The sequence below is a fragment of the Sus scrofa genome, chromosome 3, assembly GCF_000003025.6.
Source record: "Sus scrofa isolate TJ Tabasco breed Duroc chromosome 3, Sscrofa11.1, whole genome shotgun sequence".
Taxonomy (NCBI): domain Eukaryota; kingdom Metazoa; phylum Chordata; class Mammalia; order Artiodactyla; family Suidae; genus Sus; species Sus scrofa.
Genome location: NC_010445.4, coordinates 95,730,971 through 95,752,825, shown reverse-complemented (window position 1 = coordinate 95,752,825; position 21,855 = coordinate 95,730,971). Strand labels below are relative to the sequence as shown.

The 21,855-nt window shown below is 38.8% G+C and overlaps 1 protein-coding gene across 3 annotated transcripts in view; it reads left to right on the top strand.

Moving 5' to 3' along the window:
- Nucleotides 1-21,855, top strand: part of CAMKMT (calmodulin-lysine N-methyltransferase) — a 403,629-nt gene that overhangs the window by 339,203 nt on the left and 42,571 nt on the right. For 2 of the 3 annotated variants that reach the window (XM_021088302.1, XM_021088301.1), the window contains exons 4-7: nucleotides 7,261-7,321; nucleotides 9,314-9,368; nucleotides 10,466-10,529; nucleotides 18,036-18,102. In XM_021088302.1, coding sequence (XP_020943961.1) covers nucleotides 7,261-7,321; nucleotides 9,314-9,368; nucleotides 10,466-10,529; nucleotides 18,036-18,102 — 247 coding nt within the window. The remainder of the gene's footprint in view (nucleotides 1-7,260; nucleotides 7,322-9,313; nucleotides 9,369-10,465; nucleotides 10,530-18,035; nucleotides 18,103-21,855) is intronic. The other variant, XM_021088303.1, reaches the window with a different exon arrangement.

Below are 21,855 nucleotides of genomic sequence, written 5' to 3'. Positions count from 1 at the left end.
TCTTTTGTCTCTTTAGGTAGGTTTACTCCTAGGTATTTTATTCTTTTGGATGTGATGGTGAACGGGATTGCTTCCCTAATTTCTCTTTCTGTTCTTTCATTGCTAGTATATAGAAATGCCGTCAATTTCTGTGTATCAATTTTATATCTGCGACTTTGCCGAATTCGTGGATGAGCTCTAACAGTTTTCTGGTAGAGTCTTTAGGATTCTCTAGGTATAGTATCATTTCTTCTGCAAATAGGGATAGTTTGACTTCTTCCTTTCCAATTTGGATTCCTTTGATTTCTTTTACTTCTCTGATTGCTGTGGCTAGGACTTCCAAAACTATGTTGAAGAATAGTGGCGAGAGTGGACATCCTTGTCCTGTTCCTGATCTCAGCGGGAATTCTTTCAGCTTCTCACCATTGAGAATGATGTTCTCTGTGGGTTTGTCACATATGGCCTTTATCATGTTGAGGTAGGTTCCCGTTATGCCTACTTTCTGAAGGGTTTTTATCAGAAATGGGTGTTGGATTTTGTCAAAGGCTTTTTCCGCATCTATTGAGAGGATCATATGGTTTTTATTCTTCAGATTGTTGATGTGGTGTATCACACTGATGGATTTGCGGATATTGATGAACCCTTGCATCCCTGGGATAAATCCCACTTGATCATGATGTGTAATCCTTTTAATGTATTGCTGGATGCGGTTTGCTAGTATTTTGTTGAGGATTTTTGCATCAATGTTCATCAATGAAATTGGCCTGTAGTTTTCTTTTTTTGTGGAGTCTTTGTCTGGTTTTGGTATCAGGGTCATGGTGGCCTCGTAGAATGAGTTTGGGAGTATCACTTCTTCTGCAATTTTTTGAAATAGTTTCAGAAGGACAGGTGTTAGCTCTTCTCTAAATGTTTGATAAAATTCACCTGTGAAGCCGTCTGGTCCTGGACTTTTGTTTGTGGAAAGTTTTTTTTTTTTTTTTTTTTTTTTTTTTTTTTTTTTCCTTTTCTAGGGCCACTTTCTGCGCATGTGGAAGTTCCCAGGCTAGGGGTCAAATCAGAGCTGTAGCCACCAGCCTACGCCAGAGCCACAGCAACACAGGATCCGAGCCGCGTCTGCAGCCTACACCAAAGCTCACGGCAATGCCAGATCCTTAACCCACTGAGCAAGGCCAGGGATCGAACCTGCACCTCATGGTTCCTAGTCGGATTCGTTAACCACTGTGCCACGATGGGAACTCCTGTTGGAAGTTTTTTAATCACAGTTTCCATTTCAGTTCTTGTGATTGGTCCATTCATCTTTTCTATTTCATCTTGGTTTAGTCTTGGAAGATTGTACTTTTCTAAGAATTTGTCCATTTCTTCTAGGTTTTCCATTTTATTGGCATATAGTTGCATATAGTAGTCTCTTATGATCCTTTGTATTTCTGTGATGTCTGTTGCTACTTCTCCTTTTTCATTTCTATTTTATTTATTTGAGTCCTTTCTCTTTTTTGCTTGATAAGTCTGGCTAGGGGTTTATCAATTTTGTTGATCTTTTCAAAGAACCAGCTTTTCGTTTCATTGATCTTTTCTATGGTTTTCTTTGTTTCTGTTTCATTGATTTCTGCTCGATCTTTATGATTTCTTTCCTTCCATTAACTTTAGGTCTTGTCTGTTCTTCTTTCTTGAGCTGCTTTAGATGTAAAGTTAGCTTGTTTATTTGGCTTTTTCTTGTTTCCTGAGGTGGGCTTGTATTGCTATAAACTTTCCTCTCAGAACGCTTTTGCTCCATCCCATTTTTTGGAGTGTCATATCTTCATTGTCATTTGCTGCTAGGTATTTTTTAATTTCCTCTTTGATTTCTTCAGTGATACATTGGTTGTTTAGTAGCATGTTGTTTAGTCTCCATGTGTTTGTGTTTTTTGCAGTTTTTTTCTTGTTGTGGATTTCCAGTCTTACAGCGTTGTGGTAGGAAAAGATGCTTGGTATGATTTCAATTTTCTTAAAGTTACTGAGGTTGGATTTGTAGCCCAGGATATGATCAATCTTAGAGAATGTTCCATGTGCACTTGAGAAGAATGTGTATTCTGTTGCTTTTGGATGAAATGTCCTATAAATATCTATTAAGTCTATCTGGTTTAATGCATCATTCAGGGCCTGTGTTTCCTTATTGATTTTCTGTCTAATTGATCTGTCCATTGCTGTAAGTGGGGTGTTAAAGTCCCCCACTATTATTGTGTTATTGTCGATTTCTCTCCCTTTAAGGTTGTTAGCAGTTGCCTTATATATTATGGTGAACCTGTGTTGGGTGTGTAGATATTTAAAATTGTTATATCATCTTCTTGATTGATCCTTTGGTCATTATGTAATGTCCTTCTTTGTCCCTTAAAATATTCTTCATTTTAAAGTCTATTTTGTCGGATATGAGCATTGCTACTCCAGCTTTCTTTTGATCCCCGTTTGCATGAATATTTTCTTCCATCCTCTCACTTTCAATTTGTATGTGTCCCTAGAAGTGAAGTGGGTCTCTTGAAGACAGCATATATATGGGTCTAGTTTTTGTATCCATTCAGCCAGTCTATGTCTTTTGGTTGGGGTGTTTAGTCCATTAACATGTAAGATAATTATTGATATGTATGTTCTTACTGCCGTTTTATTAATTGCTTTGGATTTGTTTTTGCTGCTCTTTTTCCTTTCCTTCTTCTCTTGTTCTTTTCTGCGTAGAGAAGTTCCTTTAGTATTTGTTGTAAGGCTGGTTTAGTGTTGCTGAATTCTCTCAGCTCTTGCTTATCTGTGAAGGTTTTGATTTCTCCTTCAAATCTGAATGAGAGCCTTGCTGGGTAGAGTAATCTTGGTTGGAGGTTTTTTTCCTTTCATCACGTTAAGTATATCATGCCACTCCCTTCTGGCCTGCAGAGTTTCTGTTGAAAAATCTGCCAATAACCTTATTGGGGTTCCCTTGTTTGTGATTTGTTTCTTTTCCCTAGCTGCTTTCAAGATTTTCTCTGTCTTTAATTTTGGTCAGTTTGACTAATATGTGTCTCGGGGTGTTCCTCCTTGGGTTTACTTTACATGGTACTCGTTGTGCTTCCTGGATTTGAGTGAGTGATTCTTTCCCCATGTTAGGAAAGTTTTCGGCTATTATCTCTTGGAATATTTTTTCTGTCTCCTTCTCTGTCTCTTCTCCTTCTGGCACCCCTATAATACCGATGTTGGTACGTTTCACACTGTCCCAGAGTTCTCTGAGACTCTCTTCATTTGTTTTCAATCTTTTTTCTCTTTTCTGTTCTGCATCTGTAATTTCCACTAATCTGTCCTCCACCTCACTTATTTGTTCTTCTGCCTCCTGTATTCTTCTGTTGGCTGCTTCTAGGGAGCTTTTTATTTCAGTTATTGTATCTCGTATCTCTTTGGTCAGTGTTTCCCGTAAGTTATCCATCTTTGCCTCCAGTTTATTTCCAATGTCTTGCATCATCTTCAGCATCAACAGTCTAAAGTCTTTTTCCTGGAGGCTAAGTATCTCCTCCTCAGCTGATTTTCTGGGGTTTTTCCTTTCTCCCTCATCTGAGTTATAGTTCTCTGTCTTTTCATTTTTATAGGTTTTTGGTATGGTGACCTTTTTGCAGATAATAGAGTTGTAGTTTCTCTTACTTCTGGTGTCTGCCCCCCTTGTGGCTGAAGTCAGTATGGGGGCTTGCTGTAGGCTTCCTGATGGGAGGGGATGATGCCTGCCCCCTGTTAGGTGAAGCTGATTCTAATCCCTCTGGTGGGTGGGGCATAGTCTCTGGATGGGATTAGAGAGCTGTGTGCCTGAGGGGTCTTTAGGTAGCCTGTTTACTGAGGGGCAGGGCTGTGATCCCACCTGGGTTGTTGTTTGCCCTGAGGCTTCTCAGCAGCTGACTGATGGGTGGGGCCAGATTTTCCCCAAATGGCCACTTCCAGAGAAAGGCATGGCTGCTGAATATTCCTGAGAGCTTTGCTTTCAATGTCCTTCCCTCACAACAAGACAGGTTCACCCCTGTTTTCCCAGGATATCCTCCAAGAACTGGGGTCAGGTTTGATCCAGATTCCCATGGAGACCTCTCTCTGCCCTGGGACCCAGTACACGTGAAAGTCTGTGTGTGCCTTTTAAGAATGGGGTCTCCATTTCCCCCAGTCCCATGGAGCTCCTGCGTACAAGCCCCACTGGCCTTCAATGCCAGATGCTCTGGGGCTCTTTCTCCCCATGCCAGATCCCCACAAGTGAGGGTTTGATGTGGGGCTCAGAACTCTCACTCCTGTAGGTGAGTCTCTGTGAACCAGTTAGTTTCCAGTCTGTGGAGCTTCCCACCCAGGAGGTATGGGGTTGTTTATATTGTGAAATTGCCCCTCCTACCTCTTGATGTGTCCTCCTCTTTTCTTCTGGAGTAGGATATCTTTTTTAAGGTTTCTGGTCCATTTGGGTGAAGAGTGCTCAGTCTTTAGTTGTGAATTTTGTTGTTTTTAGGAGAGAAGTTGAGCTCCAGCCCTTCTATTCTGTCATCTTAATCCCGTCTCCGGTGTTGAGCATCTTTTCATGTGTTTTTTTTGGCCATCTGTATATCTACTTGAGAGAAATGTCTATATATATATCTTCTGACCATTTTTTGATTGGTTGTCTGTCTTTTAATATAAAGCTATTTAAGATGTTTGTATATTTTGAAGATTAATCCCTTGTTGGGTAGCTTCATTTGCAAAGATTTTTCTCCCATGGAAATAAACACTCTTATTGGGAGTGTAGTTAAGTACAAATTTTTTGGAGGGTAGTTTGATATATCAAATTGTGACATGTACTTGACTTTTCACCAGATTTCCTGTTTGTGGATATTTGACCTAAGGAGAAAAGTTGTATATTGAGGAAAAAAAATGTCTTCATTATACCACTGTTTTTAATCTCATAATATCAAAAACAGAAATTAACTTCAATGTCTATCAAAAGGAAACTGGTTAAATAAATTATGATGCAAACATAAAACACTGAGGCAGTGTTTAAAAATGATGCAGGTATAGTATATTTTTATTGTTGTGGGAAGCTACCCATCATATACTTAGTGGAGCAAAATGAGATTATTGAACACTTCCATAAGAAGGTCCCACTTGTAAAAACCTTTATGCCTAGAGAGAATTTTTTTAGAATGACGTCCAAAATGTTAACAGTGATTATATACTAGCGGTAGAATTTTAGGTGATTTTTAAACTTTTTCTTTGCACTTTTTGTGTTTAATTTGTTAAAAAATCACCTCTGTAATTTTGGGGAGAAAATTATAAAACTATTTTAAAAGACTGTGCATTTTAGAAGTCACATTTTTGTACTTAATCAAGGCTTGAATTTTAGTTAAATACCCTTTCCCTATCATTATGTTTTTTAAACCTCAAAACCATCTCCTAAAGGCATAAAGAAATTCATTGTTGTGGTGATTATATTCACTTGGTGTGGAACACTGTCTTGGGCTCTTCCTTCAGAGGATTTTATTAAGCGTTTTAGTCTTTATAGGGTTCTTTTTGTGGGGAGTATGCCAGATATTGGGACTTGGGGGTCATGCCATAGCTCCTGATTAGGAGCAGGTCAGAAAGTTTCTCCATGTGGTCCGGTTATTAGGATGATTATTTGGGGCTCATAGATTCTCTCTTCTACAATTTTACCCCCCTTTGCAAAGAACAACATTAACAACAACTAACTTTCCTTTGAGCTTGTTATGAGTTAGAAACTGTTCTAAATACATTTCATAGCCTTTACTCATTTAACCCTCACAGCAATTCTATGACGTTGATACCACAATTATGCTATTTTTACACAGACGGAACCGAGGCACAGAGAGGTTAAGTAACCTATCCAAAGTCACTCAGCGAGGGAATGCACAGCTGGGGCTGGAGCCCAATGAGTCTGGTACTTAACTATCTGTGATCTAAATGCTATATTCCACTACCTCTCTGACTTTCCTTCTAAATATGACTCCAGAGACTTCTTGATGGTTTACTTTGTTACTCCGTTAAACTATCGTTTCTACCAGAAATGCCAGGGTAACTGAGCCAGTGAGTACACTTGATTGGATTTTCCTGAAACAAATGCTCTAGAGAGTCATTTCTTTGCTGTTCATATGTTTATCCATAGATTCTTTTAGGATTTTTCTTTCCATTTCTTTGACGTCATCTTCTCTGAAACGTTTGTATTTCTTACTTCTTAAAGCTGGAGATACACCTGGGAGAAGAAAATTAAGTCTCATTAGGTGTTTCACGTTTGCATCAGGACCCGTTAGAAGAGTGCTTGGTGCTAAGGCAGCAGACATTCAGTGCTCTTTCCCATGACTGCCTGGCGTTCTCAGCCCCAGGCAGTGCAAGATGCCTGGTGCCCTGGCTAATCTTTAAGTCTGACCACTTGGGGAAAACATAATTTTTATAAAGGTATGGTTTATTCTGATCATAGGAGTGATACATATTCATTGTAAAAATTAAGGAAAATGCCAGTGTAAAGAAAAAATTAAAAGCACTCATAATCCTACTATCCTGTGATAACCACTAGACATCGTTATTTCCAAGTGTTATTTCCAAGTATGTCTAGCTTCTCTTTAAGCAATTCATATTCATTCATGAAAACTATGTAAGTCTTCTACATAAATGATTTACAGATGATGATTTTAGAAAATGCCCCTCCATGGAATTTAGTGGGTAGGATTGTTGTTAAATTTAAAGACACACTAAAGTTGGTGAGATGTAAATTTCTCAATTTTAACACCAGTTTAATTTTTAATTGAAGAAAGTAAATAAGTATGCATATTTAAAAAAAAAAAAAACCTTAGTATGGAATCAAGCAAAAAAGTATAATGACCTCAGTAGTTTTATTTGCTCCTGCAAGTGATTTTTCCATTTATTTTTGCCTAATATGGGCTGCATATATAGTAGGTCTTTCAATGGTACTTATGAATTGGCCAAAAAAAAAAAAAAAAAAGATTCATATTGCAAGAGTAAGATCTACTTGAAATACCATTAAAATTTAACTTTTGTTATTTGTAATTTTGGTCGTTACTATTTTTGCTGTTTCATTGTGATTAAAATCTAAAGTTATTTTGGATATTTTACTGTTTTCAGGAAAAGAGTTATAACCAACAACAAAAGAAACTCATGTGATATGACATGTTACTAGCAATAATTATGGTTACTTTGATTCAAGTTGAAATAGCTTGTACTGAACATTATTTTTAAAAGCCGTTTCTTAAGAGAATGACTGTAGAGAGTGTTTATAAGAAACTTCTGTAATCAAAGTCTTTATCCTCTTGTGTTTTCCAGGCATCTGGCCGGCTGAAGAGGTTTTGGCTTACTACTGCCTCAAGCACAGTAATGTATTCAGGTACAAAGCTGCACTTAAAATTTTGTTTAGCCCACTATGGGTATTATATCTTCATATTAAAGAGTTTCATGACTGCATTCTTCAAATGAAATTGTTTTTAAAAAATATATAAGAAAGAAAGGAAGAAGGAAACAAGGGAAGGAAAAGGGAAAAAAGGTCGTGGTGAAAACATGTTGCTTCTGCAAAAGAAATCTGAATTGCCTTTGGGTACTAATATTGCACAGCAAGCTTTTTACTGTATGTCAAAGGCTTTTGATTTCCACTCAAGGCATTTTATTTCACTTTGATTTGGGGGAAACAAAAGTGAAGCTCCAATCAATCTTTACTGATTGTGAAGGTCAAAAAAAAAACGAAACAAAAGCCAATAAAGACATTCTTTAAACTTCTGCTGGGGAAGTCACTACGGAATATTTGATAAGTAAATACCCCACAGTTATTATTTAAAGATGCCATCCCACCCCTGATTGTAATGGTATTTTATGTACCTAACAACATGTATTCGTAAACTCTAAATTACTCTTAGAGATTCATGCTATGGAAATAAATGTCTTCAAACTGTCGATGTGTAGTATAGATTAAACCCATAAATGGAATTTAGGAAAAAGGGAAAACTCCTTTTATTTGAAAATGCTGAAGATGTTTGGTCGATCCCCAAAATATGGGCTTTTTCATTACAAGTCTCATTTTATAAATGCCATCCACTACATGCTTCCTGAATAGCCCATCATGATTCCAGACAAGCCATTAGTGATCATTTTAACAATATATACTTATAAGATTGGGCGTGTGTTTTAACACTGTACTTACACTGTATTGGGTCAATAATGTGTAGCTTTTGAAACTCTATGCATCCGTATATACCAACCAGGCTATAATTGCTTTGAACAACTAAATACTCATTAAGTGTATTTTGGAATATGAATGTCTGCTTGGCTTCTTTTCCTCCTCTTCCCTGTCTTTTTGCCTCTACTTCCCTTGATTCATTCTCTCTCTCTCTCCCTCTCTCTCTCATTTCCTCCTCTTGAGGAAATCAACTTCCCAAAGTGGGAAGAAGAAACAATCTCTTAAGAGTCTAAGCGTATAAAGTAAGAACAGGGCAGTACTGAACTGGGCTGCAGAGCTGCCCTAGAAGTCTGGCATTTGCTCATCTCTCTGTGCTGAAGCTTGCCTGGAGCTCCAATCAGCAAGCAGTGGGCCAGGGCAAGAATGTCACACGTTGAGGGCTGATATTTAGGCACAAAGGGGAAGGTAAGTGCAGAGTGCCACCCCAGATTGTCAGCTTTAACTCAGCCGCTTTACTTCTGAGCAGTGGAGTCAGAGCCCGGTCATTACTAGAGCCCGGGTTTGCTGGCTTAACCATATTATGTCTCCGCATTGTTGATTCCCTGTGTTGTGTTGGGGTCAGTTGTGATTTAAGTGTTAATTGCTAAATGCTCTTTGTGTCATTGTTCTTCATGGGGGTGGTTCAGCTTTCCAAAATATTTCCGTTTGTTTTAGATTTTTTTTTTTAAATTCAAGATTGCATGTATTTGTGTGTGTGTTGTGTGTATGTGCCTATAATCTAGGTATATACACACTCACATATAGTCTTCATTTACTTGTCTAACTGTTTTTGAAGGAATGAATGTGGATTAACAGTGTTATCCTTTCCTAACAATTATCTTTCGCTACTCTAGCTAGTTTAGTTCTAAAAGACAGCGCCATTGACAAGGGAAAAAAAGAGAACCTTCTCAGATTTTTCAGCTCAGCGGTGGTAATGTTGCAGTGAACACTAATGAGGGAACCCCCACTGATTTGCCTGCTTTGTGACTTTTCTATTTCATAATTATTTTTAAAACGCAAAACGACATGAGGTAGCCTCGTCATGTCTCTACCACTTCCTGGTAGCGCCGTTCTTACTGCAGATGGCAATTTGTTCTTGTAACATATATATCTCTCGGACCATTTTCATCTAATTTGTATGGGTTCTACCATTTCTTTTCTCTCTTTCAGGGACCTTGCTGTGTGTGAGCTAGGGGGTGGCATGACATGCTTGGCTGGGCTCATGGTAGGTCTTTTCTCAATTCCAATCCCATTCAGAGGGAGGAACAAAAGGAAAAATGTTCCAGGGCCTCCAACTGCTGGGTCAGAGAACCGTCAACAGCGTCAGCTGCGGTCAAGCTGCCGGGTCTTGAGAGACCTTCTAGATTGACTTACTTTCGGATCATATTGATTTTAGGGTTGCCTCGATGAGCAGAAACATTTTACCTCAGTGTAGTCAATATCGCTTGTTGTGACATTCCAGGCCTCGCACGGTCTGTCTTTGCCATAGCGAAAGCGTTTTTTTTTCTTTTTTCTTTCTTTTTTTTTTTTTTTTTTTTTCAGATTAGAGTCCCATTTGCTAAGATACAGGAATAGCCCGGCGAATCACAGTTGGAGCACCATGATATAGCTGCTAATGTTTTGCCTGCATTATTACACCAACAAACATGATCCAGAGCGCTCAGTAATTAGATTCTTTTGAATTAGATTGGCCATTCAGGAACGTCGTTCCCCATTCTCTGGGTTCTGAGTCATGTATTCAGGAGATATTATGTAGCAGCACAGTGCATTAGACAAGTTTTTATGTCTCTACAAATAAAAGCATATTGTTACACTGATTGGCATTTGACAAACCTGTCGCTCTTACACAATGTGTCAGGGTTACAGCCCAATGTGCGAGCATGTCAAAGCTCACAAAAAAATTACCCTCACAAAGCCATCTGCCTGCAATGCAAAGTTATATGAAGGGCATCAGGCAGTCAGACAGAAGCAAGCTGAAAGGCAGAGTGACAGCCTTGTATGATGGCTCTACTAGATAAACAGAAGCCCACAAATGAAAGCCTCTCAGAATACCATCATCCGCTGTCACAATGCAATTACCGAACAGAATGATAGCAAGATAGAGGCTCCCGCAAATGGAATGATAAAAGTATTGACTGATTTGATTGAATGATTAAAATAATGCAGACATAAAATGAAAAAAGATTGAAGATTGTTACAGAGAAATAGGTGAGGAAGCATGATACTGAAGGCTTGTCACTCCTGTCTTCACTTCCACACAGACAAGCATATTTGCTCATTGTTTGCTGTGCTCCCTTTTTTTTTTTTTTTTTTTTTTTTCAGGTTGCTATTTCTGCAGATGTCAAAGAAGTTCTGTTAACTGATGGGAATGAAAAGGCCATCAGAAGTATCCTTATTCAGATAGAAAACGGGTTTGTTGTGCTCATTCCTTTTCCCCGGCTGAGTAACAATTGATATAAAGAAAGACAGCATGGGGTATTAAAAAAGAGTCCCCCCCACACACACATGATAAGTAATTAAGAAAAAGTAGAAATATATGGGATCCATTGGATACAACGAAGTGGGGTTTTTAAAAAAATTTTTTTCAATGGATTTTTATAGTCACGTCTCATCAAAAGCTTATGATTTGTGACCCACTCAAGGCAATAAGAACATTTGTTTCATAATCATTTCCAAGCATTCTTGTCCTTTTCTGTCCACTGAAATTTGTCAGTGTAAAGTAAATGATGGAACATGTATTATATTGGCTATTGCTTGCAAAAATTCACTTCCAGCTTCATGTCCATTATTACCTTTCTTCTGTTTGATACTGTACGCGTGGACCATGTAATATTGTGCCTACTCTAATTCCTGAGGAGTCCCCTATATCTCCCCGCTGGAAAGAGCTATCAGTTTTTCATTATTTCCTTTTATTTCGGATTATGGAAGCTATCTGTTTTTCTCTTCTGTGCTATTACAGTCCAAACCCCATTCTATTAGATTATGCTTTACTAATATGTACACAGAGTTCATGAAAATTGAACTGTACTCTAACTAAGAAAGCAAGCATAATTTGTGGCTACTTTAGCAATCGAGCCGATTTGTTCAGGGGCAGTTAACCGCCGTTAGAAATTGAGAGGAACAGTGGAGGATATATTTGCTTTGGATTTTTTTTGGTGTGCCTTCCATTTACTTTATGAAAGAGGCAATCTACTTATTTGAATTTGAGGCCCCTGCAATACCAAAGCACTTTTGATTTTGGTAAGATGCTTACATCTTACCTAAAGCCTATTTTCGATTTCCTTTTTCTACCTCTGCCGTATAATTTTTGGAAAATAAAATTTGCAGCAGCTCTATCAGGCTGCTCAAACAGGAGAGAGGAGGTACCAGAAGCACAGTAGCTAATATTGTTCAGCAGCACTTGTGTGCTCTACAGAGCCCCACCCAGCTAATTGCCTGACAGACTTAAAAAAAAAAAAAAAAATCAGGAAGGAAAAACAGCCAATCACAATCTCGGCCTTTCACACAAGGGAAAGAGATCACAAAAGGTGCTTCCTTGTTTAAAATGCAGGATTTTAATCATGATCTTCAGACTGTCGCAAGTTTCTCAAAATATTCCTGAAGATGAGCTGATGTTGTTTCATTCACTCTGCTTTATTCTGAGTTCCTCCATGCACTGTATCATTTCACTCTGCTCCTCCTCCACATGTCAGGGAACAGAGAGCAACAGGAAGTCAGGTATGCTGGCTCAGCCCCATCGGATGCTTTTTGGGGGTAAAATAAAACAGGATTATTGGGAAAGAGAAGGCCATTCTGGCCACAGAAACTCTCAGATTGGGCCCAGCAACCTGAGGTTTTCCTCAAGTCAGCAGGTATCTTGTTGAATAGCATTGGAAACCAATTAGAACTTCTATCAAACTATGAGAAGTATCTGTGGTCAGTATATACATTTAATTGTACTGGAATTATTGTTGAGCTAAAACACAGAGCTTCCAAAGAAGGGAAGCAATGCTAATGTCATTAATTAATGCACCTTTGCTTTAAACAGCAAAGATGTCATGCCAGCTCTTGAAATTAGAGAGGAAATCTCAGATTCTGTATTCACTCTGCCGGCCTTTCAAAGAAATGATTGGTACAGCCCCCTCCCAAGAAAATGGATTTTTAACATTTGGTCCTCAGAAGCTCAGCCCTGAGAGTGCTTTATTGTGCTGGGTTTTACAATGGGTTTAATATAGCGGGGTGCCAAAGGGCAGGAGGGGAAGAACTTTACAATGTAGATAAAGTAGGTCCTTTCAGGATGCAGACCAAAACTGGTCGTGTGTTTTATTTCATCTCTTAGGACTTTCCTGATGGAGTTCGGTTTTTATCATGCAGTCGTCCTATGTTTGTGTGCCTTTTTCTGTTGTAACTAGATCTAATTTTTTTAATTAAGAGAAAAAAGCACGCATAAAGCCTGAAAAATTGGCAATGTGTTTTTCCTGCTTTCAATACTAATGTTATTCTTGATTTGCTAACAGAGCTTACAACTGGCATTTGCCCCGTAAGCTGTTTTACTCAGTGAGGTTAATATAAATGAAATATATATTTTTTTCTATTTGTGTGCCCACTTTCTGTAAGAATAACTAATTCACTGAATCACATACTGTTGATGCATATAGATTGAAACAAACTCATTTAAAAATTACTGTTTACATCTTTCCTTTAAAATTTTAGGAAGCCTAAATTATATAGCAGTTGTAGGATATTATCCAAAAATTACTTTCTAAAAAGTAAAAGTGGATGTCAACAAAAAAGAGGGAGAAGCATTGCCAGAAGCCAGAAAATCTCTAAGCAAAGCTGCTAATTATTCTTAATGGGCAAGATGAGCACATTAAGAAACAAATGAATACATCAGTGAAATGTAATTGAAAATCGACCTGGCAGTCACACATCACATCTGAGTATTGGCCTGTATATTATTCTCATCATTTAAAAAATTATTTTTCTTGTTCTAGGCATCTGAGTTTAATGAATCCAACTGAGTCTTACTTCCTAGTCTCTTAGGCTTCCAAGATTCTGATTTTTACCTTTAAAAAAAAATAGCATTTTCTGATATTTCCTTTTTATCGTCTTTCTATTTTTAAAATAGATGAGTCAATGAATGCATACATTCTGAATCTTTATGACATAGCAGCATATCAACCAGTTATAAGGTTATTTATTGTCTCCCTAAAATATATCAAAAGGGTTTGGCTGTGTCTTCCAGTGCTCTCTACCTTGAACCTGGCAAGCTAGATGTGAATCTGAGATTTATTAAACAGAGATGTCAGAAAAGAGATTAAGATTTGGGGTATAAGGGAATGTTGTAAGTCCTAAATATTTTCTCAGACTCATGGGTACATGTCTCCAAAGTTCTCTGTCGTCCTTAAACTGCACTGTTGGGTCTAACCCAGAACCCCGCTACCTGAGAGCTGCCTTTCCCTTCAGGTGTCATTTTCTCTGTAGCCAAAGGGAACAAAGGATAAATTGGAACTGGGGTCATTTAGTTCATCCAGTTCTTGAATTTATCCTAAAATAGTCTGAAACACGTTCCCTTTTCTTGGCACCTCCCTTTTCGTGTAATAAAGAAAGAAATCTCCAAGTCCTCCCCAGTAATAATTACTCAATAAAGTCCATAGCTGGTGTTGACAATGACACAAGACCAGGGGACAGAAATGGTATACTGATTTCTTCTTGATGCCAAGCCTCTTCCAAATCATAATGAATAAAAGTACACTACATATAAGGTGAGCAGCCCTCTCTGGTACACTCACTAATTCGCCCAACGCAAGTACCCTGCCTTGACCCATCCTTAGTAAACGCCAAGCAGGTTATCTGCAGATTATGGCGATGCTTGATGACCCAGTCTCAGGTTCCTGACTCAAGCATCTTATCCCCCCCAGTTTGCACAGTCTGGATCATGATCTTGAGCATAGGACTCTCCAAAAGTTAGATCTTCTTTTAAAGAAGAGACCCCTGGCTTTAAGGTTATTTTATTTGACAGAGTCTCTGACTTGAATAATTGATAAACTAAGTTTCATTTGGACTGCGCAGCCTGTGCCATGGATGGTTGAGACCTTGGGAATGCCAATCCATCATCCTGGGTCCATGGCCCTTCCTCCAGTGTCAAGGTCAGCTGTTCTTCTGTTTGCTGGATAGTTCCAAAATGGACTCTGTGTGCCACACATTGGGTAGAAGCTCAACAAATAGCTTTGAAAATTGAATTTAAATTTACTAATAAGTTGAGCTAATTAATTAATGAATTAAAGTGAATTAAACCACTGTTAACTGCATGCCATTTCAAGTGCTAAAGATACCACAATGTACAAGACAGAACAAGTCCCTCTTCTTGAAGGACACAGACTATACCTTAGCAAGAGCACATCCATACATGTGAAAGACACTGCAAATCTGCAGGGCAGAAGTTCTTTGATTCTTTCCAGTTATTGAAGTTCTATAATAAAAAGGTTCACGTAATTAGTTTTGAGCAACAAGGAAAAACTATAAAGCCTTAACTGCCAAACCCTTCTTTAATCACTATCACCAGCCTCTCATCCTTCCAAAGCTTTGGCCTGAATTATTGAAAAAGATAATGAATTGACATGATTTAGGGACCTGCTGTGTGTCAGGATCATCCTATGTGGTACTCCATTAAGCCTATAAAATATGGACGTTATTCCTATTCTTGAGATGGACCTCAGAGAAGTTAATTTACCCCAATTCACACAGCCACTAAGTATCAGAACCAGCACTAGATGCCAGGTTCATTTGATTTCATAGCTTCCCCTCTACCCCCCCTTAAACCATTCTGTTTCATCAAGAACTAGAATGATTTGGTGAGTGTCATCTTGACTGGAGGAAAAGGCTTTTCATCCATAAATGTAACAGTTGGCATTGGTAACAGAGTTCAGAGCACTGCTACATCGTACTCTCAAGTCATAAGAGTAATAAGCAAATTTTAAAAATATTTTGAAGCCTTTAACTTCACAAATATTGCCATATCAAGCATTTTTTTAAACCTTTAGAGTTCAAAATGAACAGGATTTATTTTATCAATTCATAGCTTCTTACCCTCACCTTTGCTGGTCCAATGACAATAAAGGTAGCATAAACCAAGAACGTAACACTTTGTGAATCACACCGTTACTATTTTTTAAATATTTTCATATTTGAAGAACAACGCCAACTCTCAAAATGTATATACAACTACTGATAAATATAATAACCACTAATTGCAAGAGGAGGCTAATATTTTAAACAAGATTTGCATATCGTTAGCTTAAGTATCTCCCTATGCATAACGTATGTATTACTTGTTTAAATAGCTATTGTTATACAATATATACAATATGTATTTTTTAAGGATAAAAAGTCAAGATTAAGACAGAGCCCCACGCTTTATTTGAAGAGAAAATCTAGTTATAGAATCCTGCTTTCTTTTAGCCACAAGTATATGTCCTATAGCTCTGGAAGTCCAGTTGCCCAGACTAGGAGATTGAAGGTGATTGCTCTATATCTATTTAATCAGAAATCACATTAAGGGTTTCTTTGCACCCAGCACCTCCCACTGAAGTCTTCCAGAAGGTGGGTGCTTTCAGAGAATAGGATTTGGTCCATGCTGTTGAACACTATCCTGGACATATTGACCCGATTTGATTGAATTTCCTTTATTACCCTGAAGTGACACAGAAGAATGATAAAATCTATTATTGCACACAGTGCCAACCAGAGGAACCACCTCAAAATCTGACCTAAAGGGCGGGGAGCAGAATATAGAATCTATCTCTTAAGGCAATATTTTAATACACTATTGCCATTTTTCCTCTTTGTCCTTGTTTTAATATTTTAAAAAACCCTCATAAACCACAAAATATATTTCCTTCTCAGTTCTAAAAATAAAGCAGCCTATAGACTGCTGTGAGGGTTTTTTTTATTAAAAAAATTGCTCCTGGAATATAAATACCTATGCTTGCTTCAGCCTGACCACCTGGAGTCACAGGTTTATAAATTGTATGAAAGTATATAGTGTTAAGATGTTTACTAAAAATTATTAATAGGTTTTCTGAGTTATATAATTTAACTTCCCTGTGACTATTTTATAAAAAGTATTACCTCCACTAACAAAATAATATGTTTTGCTTGATAGATTAGTCATGTACTCACATGACGCTACAGGTGTACCGGGCCCATTATGGCATGTGGCTGGATGTCATGGAAACGGCGAGTAGGGTGTGGCCAGAGTGTGGGGGAGCTTAATCAAAACCAGTTGTCAGTTGACTCTTTACTGATTTCGCTCTCAAAATAAAGATGTCAGCTGTCCTTTTCTACAAGACATTTCATTTAGAAGAGTTTCCTGAAATACCTTCTTCCTGAAATAGACAAAACTGTAGGCCGATGTGTCATTTTAGCTAATCAAAACAAGTAGGCAAATTAGTCTCTTTTATTTTTTTAATGAATGTAATTTAACGGTATTTAATTTGCATACAGAAAGTTCACCCAGGAAAAAAAAAAAAAAAAAAGTCTGCATTATAGCACTTTTGTAAACCTCAACAAAGCCCTTCATTAGGAGACCTAATTGATTTTTCCTACCCACTCCCGGGGGAAGAAAGCTATCACAGTACCTGCTTATTCACTCAGAGAAGAAATGGGTGTGCCTGGTGTTTCAAGCAGAGATTTAGGTTAAAAAGTCCTGCGGCTCTGTTCTTGCAGGGAGATCTTGGCCAATGCTTGCTTCGAGCGTTCAGGAAATCTGTTTTTCTGAGCAATAGGGGAACATCGCTTGTCTGCTTGGTGTCCTCCCCATGGGCCCAATTTAGTTCAGCTTGCAGCCCTCACTGGCATTATTTTATTTCTTGTTTATTTAAACCTTGCCTTATTCCAAAAGAGGGATTTTTGAGGCTTCGTACAGTGACACATAGAATACACCATATAACATAAATGAGAAAGCGAGGGCCATCAGACAGTAGAAAGCCAGGAAAACATCATGAAGCCAGGAATAGGACCAGTACAGAAAAGGTAGGGGTCCTTGTGGTTGTTCAGCTTAGGTCAGACATGGGCACCGAGTTGCATAGGAACTAGAGCAAAAAGAGAAAGAGGAGCTGTTAGACTTAGAGTGTCCAGAAGCTGAAGCAAAACTAGTTGGTCTGAAATCCAGCTTTTCCCAGTGTTGCAACTGACACGAGTTTTCCCCGAGCCCTCATGAACACGGCGCTGTATGATGTGATGGGCCAGCTCCTCAAAACACGGCTTCAATAGACATGGCTCCTTTTGTACAAGTCCTTACATGCCAGCACATGGCCAAAGGCCAGACCCTGAGTCCAGAAAGACAGTTCTTCAAGGAGCTTTTCACTGGATTGACTTTCTTCTTCGGTAATTAGTTTCCTCTCAAAAGTTCTCCAAGCTTTTCTCCATCTTTCTCTTCTCACTTACCCCCAAGTCTTTCCCTGCCATTCATCCTCACTCTCCCTACTGGCATTTAGGAAATACTTCAACTTGGGGAGTCTCGGAAGACTGCCATCGCCCTCCCCACGGACTGAAAGAGGCTTAGCTTTGGATCCCCAGCTCTTTTAGGCAACTGGGGCCTGCTACCTATGGAAGAGTCACCTCCCCCACCAGTGCCCGTCACCCTGGGCCTTGCCAACATACTCCCTGAATGCATTTCACAGGTGACAAAACTGCAGTCCAGGAAATTAAAAGAGCTTGCCTGTGGCAGGTAATTCAACACTGGGTGGCAGAACCAGGGATAGACCCTCCTCCTCCTGCCTCACACCCTACCACGCTTTTCACCATGCTGATTCCATGTATGATAAGAATATCATGGTGTTTGTGGGCCTCTTTGGGGGGGAGGTATTCAGTCGACAATCATTGCAGAAGCTTTCTTAACCATGTCCTGTAGATGTGAGAGACATCATCGCAAGGAATCAGAAGGCTGGTGTGTTTAAGACTGGGAACATATCATGCTGGTAAGATGTCTTTTTGTATTAAAACACTGGTTGAAACTGGTTTTCTCTGGACTATGGATGATGATTAAAACTAATAATAGCTGACATTTATTAAGCACTTATTGTGGGCCAGGCACTGTCTTAAGTACTTTAAAAGGACCTTATTTAATGCTCATGAGAACCCATAGTGAAGCAAGAAGGCATTTTCATTATGTACAATTAATAGATGAGAGAAACTAAAGGTAAGTATGCTAAGCACTGGGTTGGGAATAATTTTAGGGTTGAGAGGGTGCAGTATGAGGCTGGGAGAAGCCTAGCCTGGGCCCTTCTTAAGAAAGGCTCCATTCCAGTGGTTCTCAACCCAGGGGAGGGAGCAGTTTCACGCCAGCGGTCTTTTTCATTATCATAACTAGGGCAAGGCGGTTGCTACTGGCATCTAGTGGATAGAGGCCAGGGATGCCGTGAGGCCTCCTACAATGCACTGGGCAGCCTCCTTCCTCCAACAAAGAACGGTCTGGCCCCAAAGGTCAAGTGCCCAACGTGCCAAGATAGAGAAACTCTGCCCGGTTGCATGATTTTCAAATAGTCTAGGTATTCATTCCCTTTTGGATTCTGTTCGTTCTTATCAGTTAGGAGAATTGTTTACTCTCAACTGAAACCATGGTGTTTTCTGTGATGCTATATTTTATTTTTGCTCTGTCAGTACAGGCCTAGAGGAATGAACTAATCATTCAGTAGTTTTCATGTGAAATATCTATATTTCTTCATTTTTCCAGTATATGCTTAACCACATACATTGTTGGAAAGACAGTCTAAGTTTTAATTATTATTTATTACTGTTCGTCTGTCATATTTTGATATTTTGAGTTTCCTCTGTGTTTGAGAATGCTTTCCTCCACCCAAAGTTTGGGTGAAAATAAAGGTGAATGAATCGCAACAATGCTTAAAAATGAAAGTGGGCCACATACTGCAATGAGGAGATGGAGTAGCAATCTCTTTTTTTCTCTCTCTCTTCTATTAGCGGATGAAGGTAATGAAGTGTCCACAGATGTATTTTTATCTGGCACTGGAGTGTTCAGAGTAGGCTGAGGGCACAGCGGGCAGGATGTTCTGGGTTTCTTAGATAAAAAAACAAACTGGTTCTGTTTCCTAGAAAACCTCCAGCAGGTCTGGAGAAAGAGCCATCCGTTACCTGGGTATCCTTCATTCTCTGAACAGCTTTTACTCCGCAGTGAAGACTGCCATACCCTTCTGTGGAAGACTTTATTTTGGGACGTGATTTTCAACCTGGTCTTTTAGTTATCAATCAAAAGCACATTTTCTGTGTTGTCCTCATTTACATTTATTTAACGCTTAAGGTCATTTGTGACCATTTGAGTGTATTTCAGCATATGGAATCAGGGAATAATAGATTTCAGTATCATGCTGTGAAGAGAGATTGTGTTTTTACAAGACATAATGTTGTTTACTGGGTGTTAATAATCACTAATTAATAAACATATCTAGAATTCTAAAATGTTGCATTTTTGAGGAATAAAAATGTCAAGTGTTTAAGTTATGGAATGCACTAGTATTTTCCATCGTCTCTTCTTAAAATAAGTTACGTAAAGAAGCAAAATGCCATTGTTCAGCAGAGGATTGATCCCAAATGCCTTTGTCGCCTACGGCCATACCACCCTGAGTGCCGCCAATCTCATCTCAAAGTGCCTTTGTTTCTATTTCTTGTTCTTCAAAAAGGCTATTTCTAAATATGTTGTTCTGAGATATACCTGGACATATAGTCGATATGTCAGCAGTCACATAGGAACCTTCAAGATGAGGGGTTGTTTTTTTATCTGTCTTTATCTCATATTAATTGTGGTCAGTTTCTTCTCTTTTATCCAAGTAAACCTTTTGTCCAAAGTCTATTAAGTCACGTTGCCAGAAAACAGGTGGATGAATCGGTTCTTGAAATGCCTTGATCTCCTATTAAGGAGCTACTTGACCACTTCACCTGCAAGAAGCTAGGAGTAAACTGCCAACCAATGATGTAATAATCAGCTTTCCCCTTCTATCCACTGCTCTCCCACCCATAACCAGTACCGTGTGATGAAAGCATTAGCTTCATGCGAGAATAAAAGGAAACTGTTCACAAAAGAGCTAAGATATAGTTCAATATTCTTTTTTAGTGCCTCAATGCATATGCAGAATTTCTCCTCCAAATTGGAGGTGTGGGATAACAGTAGCGACAGATAACTAAGAGGTATTTACCATAGCTACAAAGCCCGCATGTGAGCCAAATATTTCTGCTATTAAAAAGCACTTCAAAGCTTGACATGAAGTTTGTAACAGCTAAATGTCTCCTGTGACTTCATTTGCAAAGATCTAAAAGCAGAAAGGAAAAATCATGATATGAGAACTGTGAGCCTAAGAAAAAGTGTTTTTAAAAAGAACAAGAAGGCACCCAGAAATTTGACTGGCACCCCAAGGTCCTGTTCCCTCTGCTCTGCCAGCCTGCTCAGTAACCAGCATTCCTTCTGCTGCCAGCCTCTTCCTACTGGGCAGATCCAGGTTGTGTGGGGCCTGAAACTTATTTTGAGGGTCCTCTTTACGAGGATGAATTCGATTATATCTTACTTGGGCAAATTTTACAGAAACACACAGCCATGTGAACCCATTACTAGGGCTCCTTGTGGGCCCTGGAAGGGGTTTGTGCAGGGGGCCTCCCGTGTTTAGGCTTCATTACTTGATAGTAAGTCCACTCCTGCTCTCATAACCACCACCAACCTTGCCTAGGATAACGTGCTTCCCTTCCATACTCTGTCACTCCCTCTTTTCCATTTTAATCTGAGTGATTTTTGCTAAATATGAAAGGGATGTGTTTGCAAAAGCCTAGAAGCTTTAGCCCTGACTAAGGAAGATCTAGGATGCACATATATGAAGGATGCAGCCATTACATCTAAAGATCCTAATACAATCATTTCATAGCTTATATGTTGGTCCATCCACGCAGCCATCTATTCATTAAACTAATATGTCCAAGGTATTCTGCCATTGAGACCATAAATAGAAAGTTACAGCAAATAACTCTTGAACAAAGAAAATCATGCTACTAAATATAGCTAGAGTTTGGTAAAAGAGCAAGGATATTTACAGCTTCTCAATTGTTAGGTTTATCTGAAGCTGTCTTTAAAACTGTGACGGTCTAATAAAGAACCATTTGGAGCTTTTGATGTCTGTGTATTTCTGGGTGTTCCAGAATTAGTGAATGGCGTCATTCTCCGGTTTGTAGTTAACAGTGACAATAGTTTTAAAAATTGATTAAATATACCCTGCTGTGATATTAAAAGTAAGTTTCTACCTAAGAAAAGAGTTTATCTTTGTGTGAAAATTGCTAGAGAATTTAGACCTGTGACTTTTTAAAAAAACACAAACAAACCATTCTTTGATAAACCATTAATTTTTCTCAACTATGGAACTCATACTAACTTTTAAAATTTTTTAATAACCCAAATTTTACTTTTATGTGGGCCCCCAGATTGGCTATTGACTCCATTGCCCTATTGCTTGTGAAGATTTATGTCTTCTCTGAGGCTTGTTTTCCTGGGGAGATTAAATTGGGGCTGTGAAAATGATTTTAAAATGTCCATCCCAACCAAGTGGGATCCAGTCGCAGACTTTCCCAGGCCTCCTACGGCCTGCCCTCACTTTCGTCACTCTCTTCGTGCAGCATAGCTTTCACTGCTCCCCAACATTCGCCCTCCCCTTGGGTCACCTAAGCCTCTTCACTCTCCT